General features: G+C 44.7%; 1 protein-coding gene across 6 annotated transcripts in view; it reads left to right on the top strand.

Moving 5' to 3' along the window:
- lama2 (laminin, alpha 2) overlaps positions 1–13,532 on the top strand; it is a 138,774-nt gene that overhangs the window by 23,210 nt on the left and 102,032 nt on the right. For all 6 annotated transcript variants that reach the window (XM_065026395.1, XM_065026400.1, XM_065026399.1 and 3 more), the window contains exons 3-10: positions 2,421–2,533; positions 8,417–8,659; positions 9,978–10,157; positions 10,713–10,802; positions 11,045–11,162; positions 11,484–11,662; positions 11,871–11,970; positions 12,087–12,247. In XM_065026395.1, coding sequence (XP_064882467.1) covers positions 2,421–2,533; positions 8,417–8,659; positions 9,978–10,157; positions 10,713–10,802; positions 11,045–11,162; positions 11,484–11,662; positions 11,871–11,970; positions 12,087–12,247 — 1,184 coding nt within the window. The remainder of the gene's footprint in view (positions 1–2,420; positions 2,534–8,416; positions 8,660–9,977; positions 10,158–10,712; positions 10,803–11,044; positions 11,163–11,483; positions 11,663–11,870; positions 11,971–12,086; positions 12,248–13,532) is intronic.

Here is a 13,532-nt window from a genome sequence, read left to right as displayed (position 1 = left end):
TATTCAGGCACTCCGCATGGCGTCGTACATAAGAACAGTCCTTAGGCGTGGTATATTGGCCATAACCACACCCCCTTGGACCTTATTGTTTAAATATACACTCAGAGGCCAGTTTATTAGGTACATCACCCCGTTCACAAATCTTTTGTATTCCTACAGACAGTGAGTCACGTAGCCATGGCTTGCTATGTAAAGTAGGCAGACAGGCATCGAGGCATTCAGTTACTCTTCAATTGAACGTTAGAATGGGCAAAACGGGTGACCTAAGCGACTTTGAGCGTGGTATGATTGTCTGTGCCAGGCGCGCCGGATACAGTATCTCAGAAACAGACGGCCTCCTGGGCTTAACACGCACAACAGTGTCTAGGGTTTATTGAGAATGGTGTTACAAACAAAACACATCCAGTCAGCAGCAGTCCTGTGGGTGAAAACAGCTTGTTGATGAGAGGTCAAAGGAGAATGGCAAGAATCATGCAAGCGAACAGGCGGGGCCACAAACTGCAGTGGTGTGCAGAACAGCATCTCGGAACAACAACTCGTCGGTCCTTGTCACTGATGGGCTATTGCAGCAGTTGACCACACTGGATTCCACTCCTATCAGCTAAAAACACACGATCACCAACACTGGACAGCTCAGGAGTGGAAAAACATTGCCTGGTTAGACAAATCCCAGTTCTTGTTGTGTCATGCTGATGGCAGATTCAGGATTTGGCATTAGCAGCATGAGTCCATGGTTCCATCCTGCCTGGTGTCAACGGTACAGGCTGGTGGCAGGGGTGTAATGGCGTGAGCAATGTTTCTATGCCCCAAAAAATTCAGGCTGTTCTGGAGGCACAGGGGGGGGGGGTGACCCAGTACTAGATGAACTGGCCACTGAGTGTAATCCTGACACAGCCTTAAAGGGCCCATAGCTAATGAACTATGTAGGGAATAAAATGCCATGTGGGGCGCATCCCAGAGCTCCATGTACCAACTGAGCAGCATATGTTAGAGTCCAGGGAGCAGGCAGCACAGATATCAGAGAGACTGATCGGCATGAGAGACAGACAGACAGACAAACACAGGCCGACCTTGTTCAGTAATTAGACAAGTCTCTCAGAGAGGTCATTACTATTCCCTCCCAGTAATTTGAATCAAAGCGGGAGGGTACTGTAAATGCTTTTAGCAGACAATTACCGGCAAAGAGGACTTCCTGCCTTGACGGTAAAGAGAAGAAGAAATGGACTCGTCATCATTTATCTTGTCTTATCGTTCAATAATGAGTCTTTCACATTTCTGGTAATTTCAGGTCTGACTAGAACGGTCTTTTTTGTTCATCCACATTTAGCCTGTCATGGCAGGCACTCATGATATGAAATAATGTACATTCCCACCACATTAGTATGCCATTCGTTTCTTTGTTTTACCACGAGAGAGAGACAATGTTTGAGTCCATATTTTACCCATCCACATCTTGCAGCTGTGTGCCTGGTGAGTAACTAGCCATGCAAAAAAATATACACATTTTAGAAGGAGACTCACAAGCCTTATAATAACATCTGTGCTTTCCACCTGTTGCAAGTCTTCTGGTGATGACTGTTACAAATGTCTTGCCATTTTCTGCCACTAGCCTGTACAGCAGCCAATGAATCACTTGACTTGTTCTTTAATTCCCATTGAAACCAAACCATTGTGTGGCTCCTAATCTTCGCTGAAATGTCATAGGAATGCCCTTCAACGCGTACATGTAACAATTAAGGTGACAGTGATTAGCATAACTTCTAATTAGAGACAATTCTTTTGAAAGGGAAACTTGATTGTGAACCAATTGGGAATGATTTAAATGAATTATTTCTCCCGTAAATGGTAGGAAAACTATTAAACTGCTTAATCAAGAGGGCAACTTTAATTATCTTTTTCTGATTGGGAAATTATGCATACCGAATAGACTGATTTTCTGATGCAGTAAATCTTAAAGTACCTTAAGATGTGTACAGTTCCAGTCTTTTCTAAGCACCACATTTGAATGTTTTTACTGTTGCTTGAAAATCACTCTTGGTTGAGAGATCGTGAAAACACTATACGGAGGAGGACAACTCTTTGAAGGTTGATAAAGTGGTATTTTTAAAGCATTTCACATTTCATTTGCAAAGATAAAGAGGTTTTTTGAAAGGCTGTTTCTGTCCGTACATGATAATGAGTGGGGAGTAGTTCACAGAGACAGTGGGGGGCCTCCATAAGCAACGCTTATTCATTAGCAGGCTCCTTACTGTTGCCATGGTTTCTAACTAGCACGGAAATGTCCGGAAATAAGTAGCCTATGATTGACAGTGCTCAATCATCTGCTATCCAGCAGTCACATGCAACTCATATCTCCTATCTTCAAACACTGCTTATCTCCTGAAGCATAATGCTTTCTTTCATTTCATTTTTATTCCTAGAGCGCCACCCGATTGAATATGCCATCGATGGAACTAACAGATGGTGGCAGAGCCCCAGCATTAAGAACGGCATGGACTACCATTACGTCACAGTCACTCTGGACTTACAGCAGGTAGGAGATGAGGGTGATACTAAACTAGCCTGGTCCCAGATCTGTTTGTGGTGTATAGCCAACTCCTGTGTTTGTTGCCTGGCATGACAATAATCATAAGAGATGGCAAGACAGCACAAACATATCTGAGACCAGGCTAACTGTAAACCCCATTGGAACTGTAAAGCCACTCGCAGCCAAGCCCCGGTCAACAGTGGAATGCACTTGGCAGCCTGATGTGACACTTGTCTGGGGTTTCACATTCTCACACGTTTGTTTAGTCTGGTTTGGAAAGAGTGTGTGTAAATATGCTGGCTGAAGACTTGCTATGAGATATTATGTGTAACTCGTCATGTGAGATGCACAGGTGGCCTGACTTGGAGGAGGGTTGTGGTTGACCTCTGTCTTGAACTGTCTGAAAAGACTGTTATGGATTTCAATCTCTCAAAGGAGAGGAATTGTACTACTGCATCCTACCAGATGAAATGTACTACAGCATCCTACCAGAAAAATTGTACTACTGCATCCTACCAGAGGAATTGTACTACTGCATCCTACCAGAGGAATTGTACTACTGCATCCTACCAGAGGAATTGTACTACTGCTTCCCACCAGAGGAATTGTACTACTGCATCCTACCAGAGGAATGTACTACTGCATCCTACCAGAGGAATTGTACTACTGCATCCTACCAGAAGAATTGTACTACTGCATCCTACCAGAGGAATTGTACTACTGCATCCTACCAGATGAAATGTACTACAGCATCCTACCAGAGGATTTGTACTGCTGCATCCTACCAGAGGAATTGTACTACTGCATCCTACCAGAGGATTTGTACTACTGCATCCTACCAGATGAATTGTACTACTGCATTCTTCCAGAGGAATTGTACTACTGCATCCTACCAGATGAATTGTACTACTGCATTCTTCCAGAGGAATTGTACTACTGCATCCTACCAGAGGAATTGTACTACTGCATCCTACCAGATTAATTGTACTACTGCATCCCACCAGATGAAATGTACTACTGCTTCTCACCAACATCAGTTTTGTTCCCTCTGTCAATTTCTGAAAAAGAAAAAGTTTCATACAAATCTTTTCTTGGGCACTGACACTGTAGCTATTACTTTCTAAAATTGTTATTTTTTTCACTTTGCTCACTTGCTCAATATAATATCTCCGTTGCAGTGAGAAGAGTGCAGCCATCCTTAGAACAATTTGAGATTAACCCTAGAGGAACCGTAGCATGAAGGTAGTTGCATTTATGCCCACAAAGCACTATTTAAATTGGCCCATTTGAGAGGGTGTCTGGACTGCTGACTTCCTCCTTCAAGCATGTGTGTTCTGTAGGAGACTGTACTGCCTCGTATCAGCATGGTACACCTGATATCTCTGACTATCAGAGCATCTGTAATGACTCCTCTACTATTGACCTACAACAGGAAATGATTCAACCCAATGGAGACTCGCCGTTAATAAAGTTCAGCAATGTGCTGGGTCTCTGTGGGTTCTGGGTTCAAGAGCTGGCGGCGTGTGTGTGTGAATGTGTGTGTGCGTGTGTGTGTGTGTGTATGTGAGGGTGGAAGAGGGAGAGAGGAATCAGGGAAGAGGGGATCCTGAGGCTAGATTGTGATTGGTTTCGTAGGTGGTACAGTAACTCAGCTTCCTCCCAAGGCCTCGGATATGATCAAGGGTGAGCGTGAAGACGTGGCTCCGCTCCTAGGGGCTCCGCGGCTGGTGATTCATGGGAGTTTGTCCCTGGCTGAGTTATTATGCTTAGGTTCAGAGGGTGGCTCTCTGTAGACCCAGGCGAAGGGTCCCAGTCTGTGTCGGTCTCTCCCTTCCAGGAAATAGAGATGCAAGCACATCTCCTTCATTAATATCAGCCTGTCATATTACACAGGAGACCAGAGCAGGGTCAATCCGGAATTAATGACCATGTCACTCACACTGCTGAATTAAATATACAATGATACAAAGTTGGGACACTGGAATAAATAAAAAATCCAAGAGGGATGAAGTGGATCAATATATATATTTTTTTAATCTCCTCGCTGGCTCCAGTACAGTGAGCCCATCATTGGTTATTCAACCAGGAATACACTCTTAGAAAAAAAGGTGCAATCTAGAACCTGAAAGGGTTCTTTGGCTGTCCCCATAGGAGAACCCTTTGAAGACCCCTTTATGGTTACAGGTAGAACCTATTTGGTTACAGAGGGTTCTACATGGAACCCACAAGGGTTCTACCTGGAACCAAAAGGTTTTTAACTGGAACTATAAATGGTTCTCCTATGGGGATAGCCAAAGAACTCTTTAGGAACCCTTTTTTTCTAAGACTGTAAGCATCAACCAAAGACTGAATTTGTAATAGGAGCTAAAAAAAAAGAAGGTATAGCTTATATTTAATTTATTTAATGTACTGTACATAATAAACATGTGAAAGTGACCCAAATACTGTATCTCAGTGGTAAGTATGCAGACAGAGTCTCACTGAGGTCATCAAGCGTTCATAAATCATACCTTCCTGTGTTTAATTAGCGTTTGAAATCTGACACCGAGAAGTGCCTAGGCAGCCATTTTTTCCATGCTAATGTGAACTGGCCCATCACTCATCTCTATCCGGCCTGTCACCGTGGTGATGGAATTACTTTAGCTACACACATTGTCCCAGCTCAAACTGTTTGGCAGATTAGGGAGTTTGGTTTTAAGTAAAAAATGGTATATTGATGTCTCTCTTACAACATGAACAGTAAACAATTCCCGAGATAACACATCTTGGAAATTGCTTCTTTTTTTTTTTTGTTCAGCCAAACCATCTGTTTGACTAATTAGATGTAATGGCATATTGAGGGTTATATACCAAGGTTATAATATTGCTATTTCACCATGAAGAACAATTAATCAGTAGTTGTATGCAGTAGAAATGTATTGAGAATAATTGAATTGATGTATACTGACGCTGACAGTGAACACCGAACAAACGACACTATTTGTATTTAGCCTTTATGGTCTTTTTAACAACAACATTTGTCACAAAGTGCTCCGCAGTAGCTTGGAAGCACAGTGGAAAGGAACAATTACCTATTAAGTTCTGTCACTCCCTCCCTCATGGTTGAGATAGCTTTGCCCATGGCCCTGTATGCAAAGTGCCCTTTAAAATGGAATCCTATTTGCGCTCCATTCAGGCGCTTTCCCCTGGCGGCCAGTCACCATGCTTGCTGTCGTCTCCTGCGATAAATGAGTCTGTGCTGTTGGCGCTGTCGATGATGTGTGTGAACGTATCGTTATTGCCCGTGACATCAGTGCTCTACTTCCCCTCGTTATCCGGGAGCCCCTAATGGAGTGGAAATCGGAATAATGACTGACACTGATGGGAAAGGGAAAGGGGGATACCTAGTCAAGTTGTACAACTGAATGTATTCAACTGAAATGTGTCTTTCGCATTGAACCCAACCCCTCTGTATCAGAGAGGTGCGGGGGGTTGCCTTAATCGACATCCACGTCTTCGGGCGCCTGGGGGAATAGAGGGTTAACTGCCTTGCTCATGAGCAGAACGACAGATTTTTACCTTGTCAGCTCGGGGATTCAATCCAGCCACCTTTCAGTTACTGGCCCAACGCACTAACCAGTAGGCTACCTGCCGGAGGGGGCAGTGTGTGTGTGTGTGTGTGTGTGTCCGTGGCCGCGTCCGTGTGCATGTGTTTCTTGGCCACTTTTTGATGGGACCGAAAATTGTAAATCATTTTTTCCCAGTTTGACTGACGTGGTCCAATCAGTTATTAGTTCAATGCTCCCAAGACTTTAGCACAGACACAGAGGGGGGATCTGAACAGGAGCATAAATACTATGGGAAATGAGACGCCCCACATAGACTTTACTACTTTGATCATGCTACATGTCTAAGTCAGAGAAAAAAGCGTGTTGTTCATATACAGGACATTTGAGCATGTTTGAATTAGATTCTATATGACAGCTGATGATTAATGACATACATGCCAGATACTTTAGCTTGGTATGCTATTCATAGACATGGAGGTGTTTGTCAGTGAGTGGCGCTCGACTTAGTGTGAAATATAATATGAAGCGGGTGTCAGTCGACATACCGCAAGGATTATTCCCAACACTTTAGGGCACACAAAACAAGCCCACACCATAGACCTCTGGCACCTCAGCCTCCAGTTGAGAAGGACAGTGATGTGACCTGGCTTTATCTATAGTTGGAGCTCAGAGAGTTAGCCTACATAGTTGTGGATTAAAAAAAACAAAAATTGACCTATAGATATTGCCTCTCGAATTATCTGGAGTCATGGGCCTTATTTCCAAGTAATTAAAGAGAGTGTTTTGACGGACATTCTTTATCACTTCCTGGGATACGTGGAAAATAGATGATTGAGCGTAGGTAGGTAGGTTATCAAAGTTCTGTGCTTTAATTCGGCAGAGCAATTTAAATGGTTGATGTTTACAGGTTATCTATCACTGAACCCAGGCCCTGGCCCTTCTATTTTGTTGTTTTCCAAGTTGAACTTTTCCTTTGCTACTATACACACTAGTGCTCTCACCTTGTCATGTACGACTTGTGCTCTACATTCATATTCTTTATAGCCGACCGCAGATGTTTTAGGAACAGCAAATCTCTTCTGACTTAACTTTGATCAAAACAAACACAAAGAAATATGTGCAAACAAACAAATATATCCCAAATCTGCCAATTTTTATCCGTGTTTAAAATTACCCAGAACTTAGAGCTTAGCCAGTAGGGACAAAGAATCACAGCAGAGCAGGCGTTGCCACTGATGTCATTGGACTTCTAGCTCTAAACTGTCCCTGGCCTGGAATCCACATGGTCAGGTCGCGACTCTCGGGACCGTGGTTACCAAGGTCACGCTCTGCCCTGCAAACACATGTCGAGCACTGAAGAGCTCTCTTTTCTCTTTCCCTCCAGACTCCACTCTACACTTGAATCATCATATTTAGGTAAACATCCCCCCTACATACCCCTTATGCTGTGTGAGGACAACATCCACCAGCCTTCCTTTCTTCCTGCTTCATCTGAATCAAGGAAACAAAGAGGCTTTGTGAGATTTCCCCTGCTACCTGGGCAGAATCCTATTGGGTTTCAGTGAAAGGGATGAATGCCGGGTTGAGTGGCGCTCTCTCTATTGTAAACGTTGAAACGTTACACCGTTATCTACTGTAGATGAAAGAGGCAAACTGTGAGTCATTTTTTGATGTGGAGTCATTCTCCCAGGATGGGAGACATATTAACTTGAAGAAGTCAGCGACAAAATAGCTGTTTTTTTATTGTTGTTGCTGTCAAGCAAGGTGGAATGTTGCCTTGCCCCTGTGCTCATTGTCTTTCTCGAGGAGCTGTCAAAGTGTTGCATTTACGGCTTGATGAAATTCAAATGTGGCCTTCGAGGGTATAGTACTGTAGATGCAACTTTATCTCTGTCCTGCTACATACAGAGACAGCCAAAGCTGATCTGCCCTCAGGTACTCCAATGCTGAATAGCTGAAAAGACTGAAGCATGGGAATACATGTGCTGTTTCATTGGAAACTTCAAAGAAGAGACTCCATATTGTAGTGAATCTTGTACAGGAGTGGAGATTTCGTAATGACAAACACCTGAGGCACAACCTTGACCCTGCTCCCTGACAGGATTCGTTATTTTAGTGTCTCCGGTTTTCCCATCAAACCTCACCGATCTGACTTACCCTTGTCTAGGAACGTGTCACGGTGTCTATCGAAAGTGTTTCCTTAACCTGAATATGAAACTTCTTATATTACTTCACAAGACCCAAAGGGAGGACTGTCAAGATTCAGTTTCTTATTGTAAGCTAAGCTCCTGAGTTATATCTGAAATAGACTGCTGTAACACTCTTGTTTCTGCCCTACCAGGTGTTCCAGATAGCCTATATGATTCTGAAGGCTGCCAACTCCCCCAGGCCAGGTAACTGGGTGCTGGAGCGTTCCCTGGATGGGGTGACCTTTACCCCCTGGCAGTACTATGCCATCACAGACACAGAGTGCCTCACTCGCTTCAACATCCTTCCACGCACCGGACCGCCATCCTACACACGCGACGACGAGGTCATCTGCACCTCTTTCTACTCCAAAATCCAACCCCTGGAGAATGGAGAGGTGAGGGGTCAGGGGGTCCGGGTAGGGTCACTGAAAGGTCGTAGGGGTCCGCTGTGGCGCAACAGCTACAGGGACTTGTTTCTATGGTAGATGTGATTGTTTGTTGAACACTTCAAACTGAAATCCAATTTCAATTCAAATGCACAACGTAAATACGTGGATTCCATTTCACAATAATATATTAGATTCACCCATGGCCCACATGAAATAAGACCACCAGCACTTTCATTCACTTGCTTTAATGGGCAATGTATTGAAGCCATTTGCTGCTGACTTGATTGCCAGCTACAGTAGTATTTAAGTGCCCTGGTGGTTTAGTTCAATTACATGAGTCAGCTTTGAAATCACTCACCAGCTGCTCACAATCAAATGGACCTAATTAAAGTTGTGGTGAGCACAGTTGCCCTAATAAGTGGACATCTTGTTTAGGAGTTAGGCATACAGTCTAGGCACGTAGCACATTTTATTTCATGGTGTGCTTTGTTGATGTCAAGACATGTTTTTTTCCATGTTTGTTTTCATTGAGGATTTGGAATAAAGAAAGTCTACTTCACACAAAGAAGAAACACACACACACACAGAAATCAACCCACCCACACACACTCCACAAAGGACAGCGACGCTGCCTTGATCCGTTGTGGATCGGAGCAACTCCTTTTAATTGTGAGAGCTGATTGCAGTGTGCTCTCTCTGACGGTAATTAAGCAGTCCAGTCCACAGCACCACCGTCGAGCCAGTTCACACTGCATTATCACCTACATAACTCAGTTCTCTAGCACCCTCCTCCTTCCTCCACAAACCCCCCAGAGCCCCCCGTCCTCCCCCCACCCACCCCGCCCAGGCCCCCCCTAGGAGCTCTTGTCAGCCGGCTCCTTTTAGGTTGTGACAGGAAGCGTGATCACAGCGAAATCCTAAGTGAGTCGTAGGCCGGTGTCAACACATCGCAGATCTCATGTTGAAATGTCACTCTCTCTGACTTCTTCAAAAACAGCCAAGCTAACCACACCGCCTTAATTAGCAGGCAGACACGGTTAACCCTTCACAGCTGCAACCACATTTTTTTTTTTACCAGGTCCATTAATGTGTTGTCTTCTTACCTCAGCAGTGGTGTGCTCTGAATGTTGTAATGGTGCTGTTTTTTAATGGATTGTCTGTGTAGAGATTGAATTGAGTCTTTGTTAAATACAGTATTGAACAGGGGTCATTAAAGATCTCCCTTTTCCTTTATAACAGACTTGGCGTCTTTTTGAATGTATCAATCAATTACTAAGAATCTGTACCATTCGGTGCTCTGTCTCAATTTGCACCCGGGGCACAGATCCACACCTCTCTGATCAATGGAAGGCCGAGCGCTGATGACCCCTCCCCGACTTTATTGAACTTCACCTCCGCACGCTACATCCGCCTGCAGTTCCAGCGAATCAGAACCCTCAACGCTGACCTCATGACCCTGGCCTTCAACGACCCCCGCGATGTTGACCCCATCGTGACCCGGCGGGTAAGAACGACCCAACATGTCGGTGGCTACGCATTACCATCGCCTTCATATAGCCTCATGTATTCCATCTGTGAGCCAGGACCGTATTCATTTTCTTACCCACCACCCTTTTCCCAATCAGTGAAATGGCCGTGCGGCACGTTGATTACATTGCGCTCACCAGACAGATGGGTCTTAATTAAAAATGTCTATAATTAAGAAATCTGTTCCTTTCTGAGCAACGTCCACCTCATCATGTGTTGACATTGGCCTACACTATCAGTCACCCAGCGAGCTTCTGTGTGACGCATAATTACCGGACAGATTGCAGGGTTTATTTTGAGGGAGGAATTTTTCATTTATAAAATAATGCTCAATTTAGTCATACAAAAGGGACTTAAATGATGAAATTGTGGATGAAATTGGCTCTCACTCGCTGAGAAATAAGTGTCTTTGAATAAACTAGACTGTGATGTATTTTTTTTGTAGAAGTAGCCAGTGTCTGATGGTCGAAATATTCCTCTCCATTTCTCTCCACTTGTTGCTGTCTCCTATGTGTTGTTTTTCCCTCCGCAGTATTACTACTCTATCAAAGACATCTCAGTTGGAGGGATGTGTATCTGCTATGGCCATGCCAAAGCCTGTCCTCTGAACAACCAGACCAAGGTATGTCAATCAACCTACAAGTCTCCATCCATGACCCCTTCTCTACATTGTGAGATAGATTTTCTCTCCCTGGGCACAGTTCATTTTCGCATTTGATTGTAACTCCAGAAGGGAGACGTGATACTCTTTGACCCGGGGCCCTCATTTGAAGTGCGCTCCAGTTGTTTCTTGGGTGAAAAGATCTGAGTCGTCCCTTGAGCGACGATGACACTGTAACGTGGCGTAATTTCATCCCCTGTCAGAAATTCAGCTGTGAGTGTGAACACAACACGTGTGGGGAGAGCTGTGACCGCTGTTGCCCCGGATACAACCAGAAACCCTGGATGGCTGGGACCTTCCTCACTCGCCACGTCTGTGAGAGTAAGATCACACAGTGATACAACACAGCAATACATACTGCACATACGACTGCCAATTTTATATTGAATTGTTTAGTATGATCCTATGTTATGTGATTTGGTTTTATCTTGCTATCTTATTTTGATGTTATGTAAACTTGATGGGGGAAAAAAATGTCTGTTAAATTTGAAAAAGAACTTATGGACCTCAACTTGAGAGACACCTGGTAAACAGCGCTAAACAATGTTTTTCATACAGTTCTTTTTTCCCCCCTTGAGGTACTGTGATAATTCCATTTGTTTACTGGATCTTTCCTTTGATTTTATTTGATGCCGTCTACAGAGTGTAACTGCCATGGGAAATCTGAGGAGTGTTACTTCAACCAGACAGTGGCAGGCAACAAACAGAGCCTGAACTCCCAGGGGGAGTACGTAGGGGGAGGGGTGTGTGTAGGGTGCACCAGGAACACAGTCGGAGTCAACTGCCAGACCTGTGCTGATAGCTACTACAGAGCCACTGGGGTATGTACCAGTACTGTATTGTCCAGTTGACTAGGAGCCAAGAAGTGAATAATCAATAGCGACTCCATATCTATAGCTTTGTATCGTGACTAGGGCCATGAGTTTTTCCTGGCCTGAACAGGAAATACTCTGGGCCCTATCATGATATACTATGTTCCCAATAGCAAAGACGGCTTGTCAGAGTCTCCATCTCTCCTCTTCCCTTCAGTTGAGTCCAGAGGACTCCGACCCGTGTCAGCCCTGTTCCTGTGACCCAGAAGGTTCTCTGTCCCCAGCATGCATTCCAGACCAGTCCCAGGCTGAAGGAGGTATGCTCCTCTCTGTTCTCCCCCCTCCGCTGATCTAGCTGTCATATGCCCCCCCCACCCCCGGTCTGCCTGTTTAGTGCTAAAGCCTGCGTCTCTCCTCCTGTCTGGTCCTACAGACCTCACGGCTGGATCCTGCCACTGTAAGCAGGGTTACGGGGGACAGCAGTGTGACAGGTGTACCTTTGGCTACAGCGGCTACCCCAACTGTATCCGCTGTAGCTGCAGTCTAGACGGAAGCCGAAACAAGGATCCGTGCCTGCTGCCCTGTGTCTGCAAGGTAGGTCACGCTCTCCTCCTTCTCCTTCTCCTCCCCCTGTATCTCTATCCTCCCTTCTCCCTCTCCTCCCACACCACCAGAACCAATCCATTCGGTGTCAGGGGTGGACACATCAGCCGCGACGCTTCACGACCCTCGTAGGGCCAACCGCTCCGAGTGGCCTCGAGTTCTTCTCCCTTAATTGCTCCCGTAGAAAATGTGACTTGTCATTTGTTGTTCAAATTAGCCGGCTACTTCCGCCGCTGCTATTGTGCACACTCATGTCTCACATATGTCCTATCCTGGGCAAACTCACTCTTTCACTAGCCAATTATACTGTCTGACCGCAGGGATGTCAAGGAGAAGCGGGGAACTTTGCTCTCTTCGTCTAATTATTGAGCTGTGGGGATGATGTGCAGTCAAACATTGCATTTCCTTCTGTCTCTTAGTGAGTCAGACGCTACTGAAACTTTTCTCCAACTTAAGTGCACAGGCAGAGAAAGACAGTTGGTATCTAACGAACACATCATCACTTTCTCCAGTTAGAGAAATGGCCCCAGGAGAGCGCTGGTTCAATGGAACATTTAGGATAGCTAATCATTTCTCAAGTGCCTCATTTTGTTTCCCTTGATAGCGTCTGGAAAAAATGTCTCATATACCTTATCGTTTTTTTTTCTCGGTCATATACTGTAGAGGTTTAAACAAAGACACGCTAACCAGTTTCTTCCAATTAAATTATTGGAAAATCCCTACCTCAGAAATCATGTAATTTGGGGTGTGCCAGTTCCCATTTGACAGTGCCCAAGCAGTGATAGCTTTGTGCAGCCAGCCAATGTAGGTGGAATATAACATTTGTAAATGACATTACAAGAGAAAGTGGCACAATTCCAGAATGGCAACGCAATTTCTATTAGTGGTTGACTATGAGACATGAAGTCACTATTTACAATACACAGACATGGTGAGAAACAACAGGGGAATTGAATTGGCCTTGTGCAGCATAATGCTTTCATGTCCTCTTTCAGTTCCCCAGGCGAGATAAAGTATCTAGCCACTCAGAACCACAGAAACCTAGCTTGGCTACGCGGGCATGCCAAATGAATGTGCATTGCGGTTCGTTAGCCGAAGCTCAGGGATGATGGCATATAAAATGTTGATTTTGCCGAGTGTTTATCTATCTGTGCATGTTTAATAATCCAATATTCAACCAGACAATAATCGCTACCAGTTGTTACAGGTGATGTTTGTTCGAAGAGTTCCCCTCAATGTGTGGTCATACTTTGTAGAATGTTTCTGGCATCGCTTA

Source organism: Oncorhynchus nerka, linkage group LG13 (genome assembly GCF_034236695.1).
Source record: "Oncorhynchus nerka isolate Pitt River linkage group LG13, Oner_Uvic_2.0, whole genome shotgun sequence".
NCBI lineage: Eukaryota > Metazoa > Chordata > Actinopteri > Salmoniformes > Salmonidae > Oncorhynchus > Oncorhynchus nerka.
This window is presented reverse-complemented; position numbering and strand designations above follow the sequence as displayed.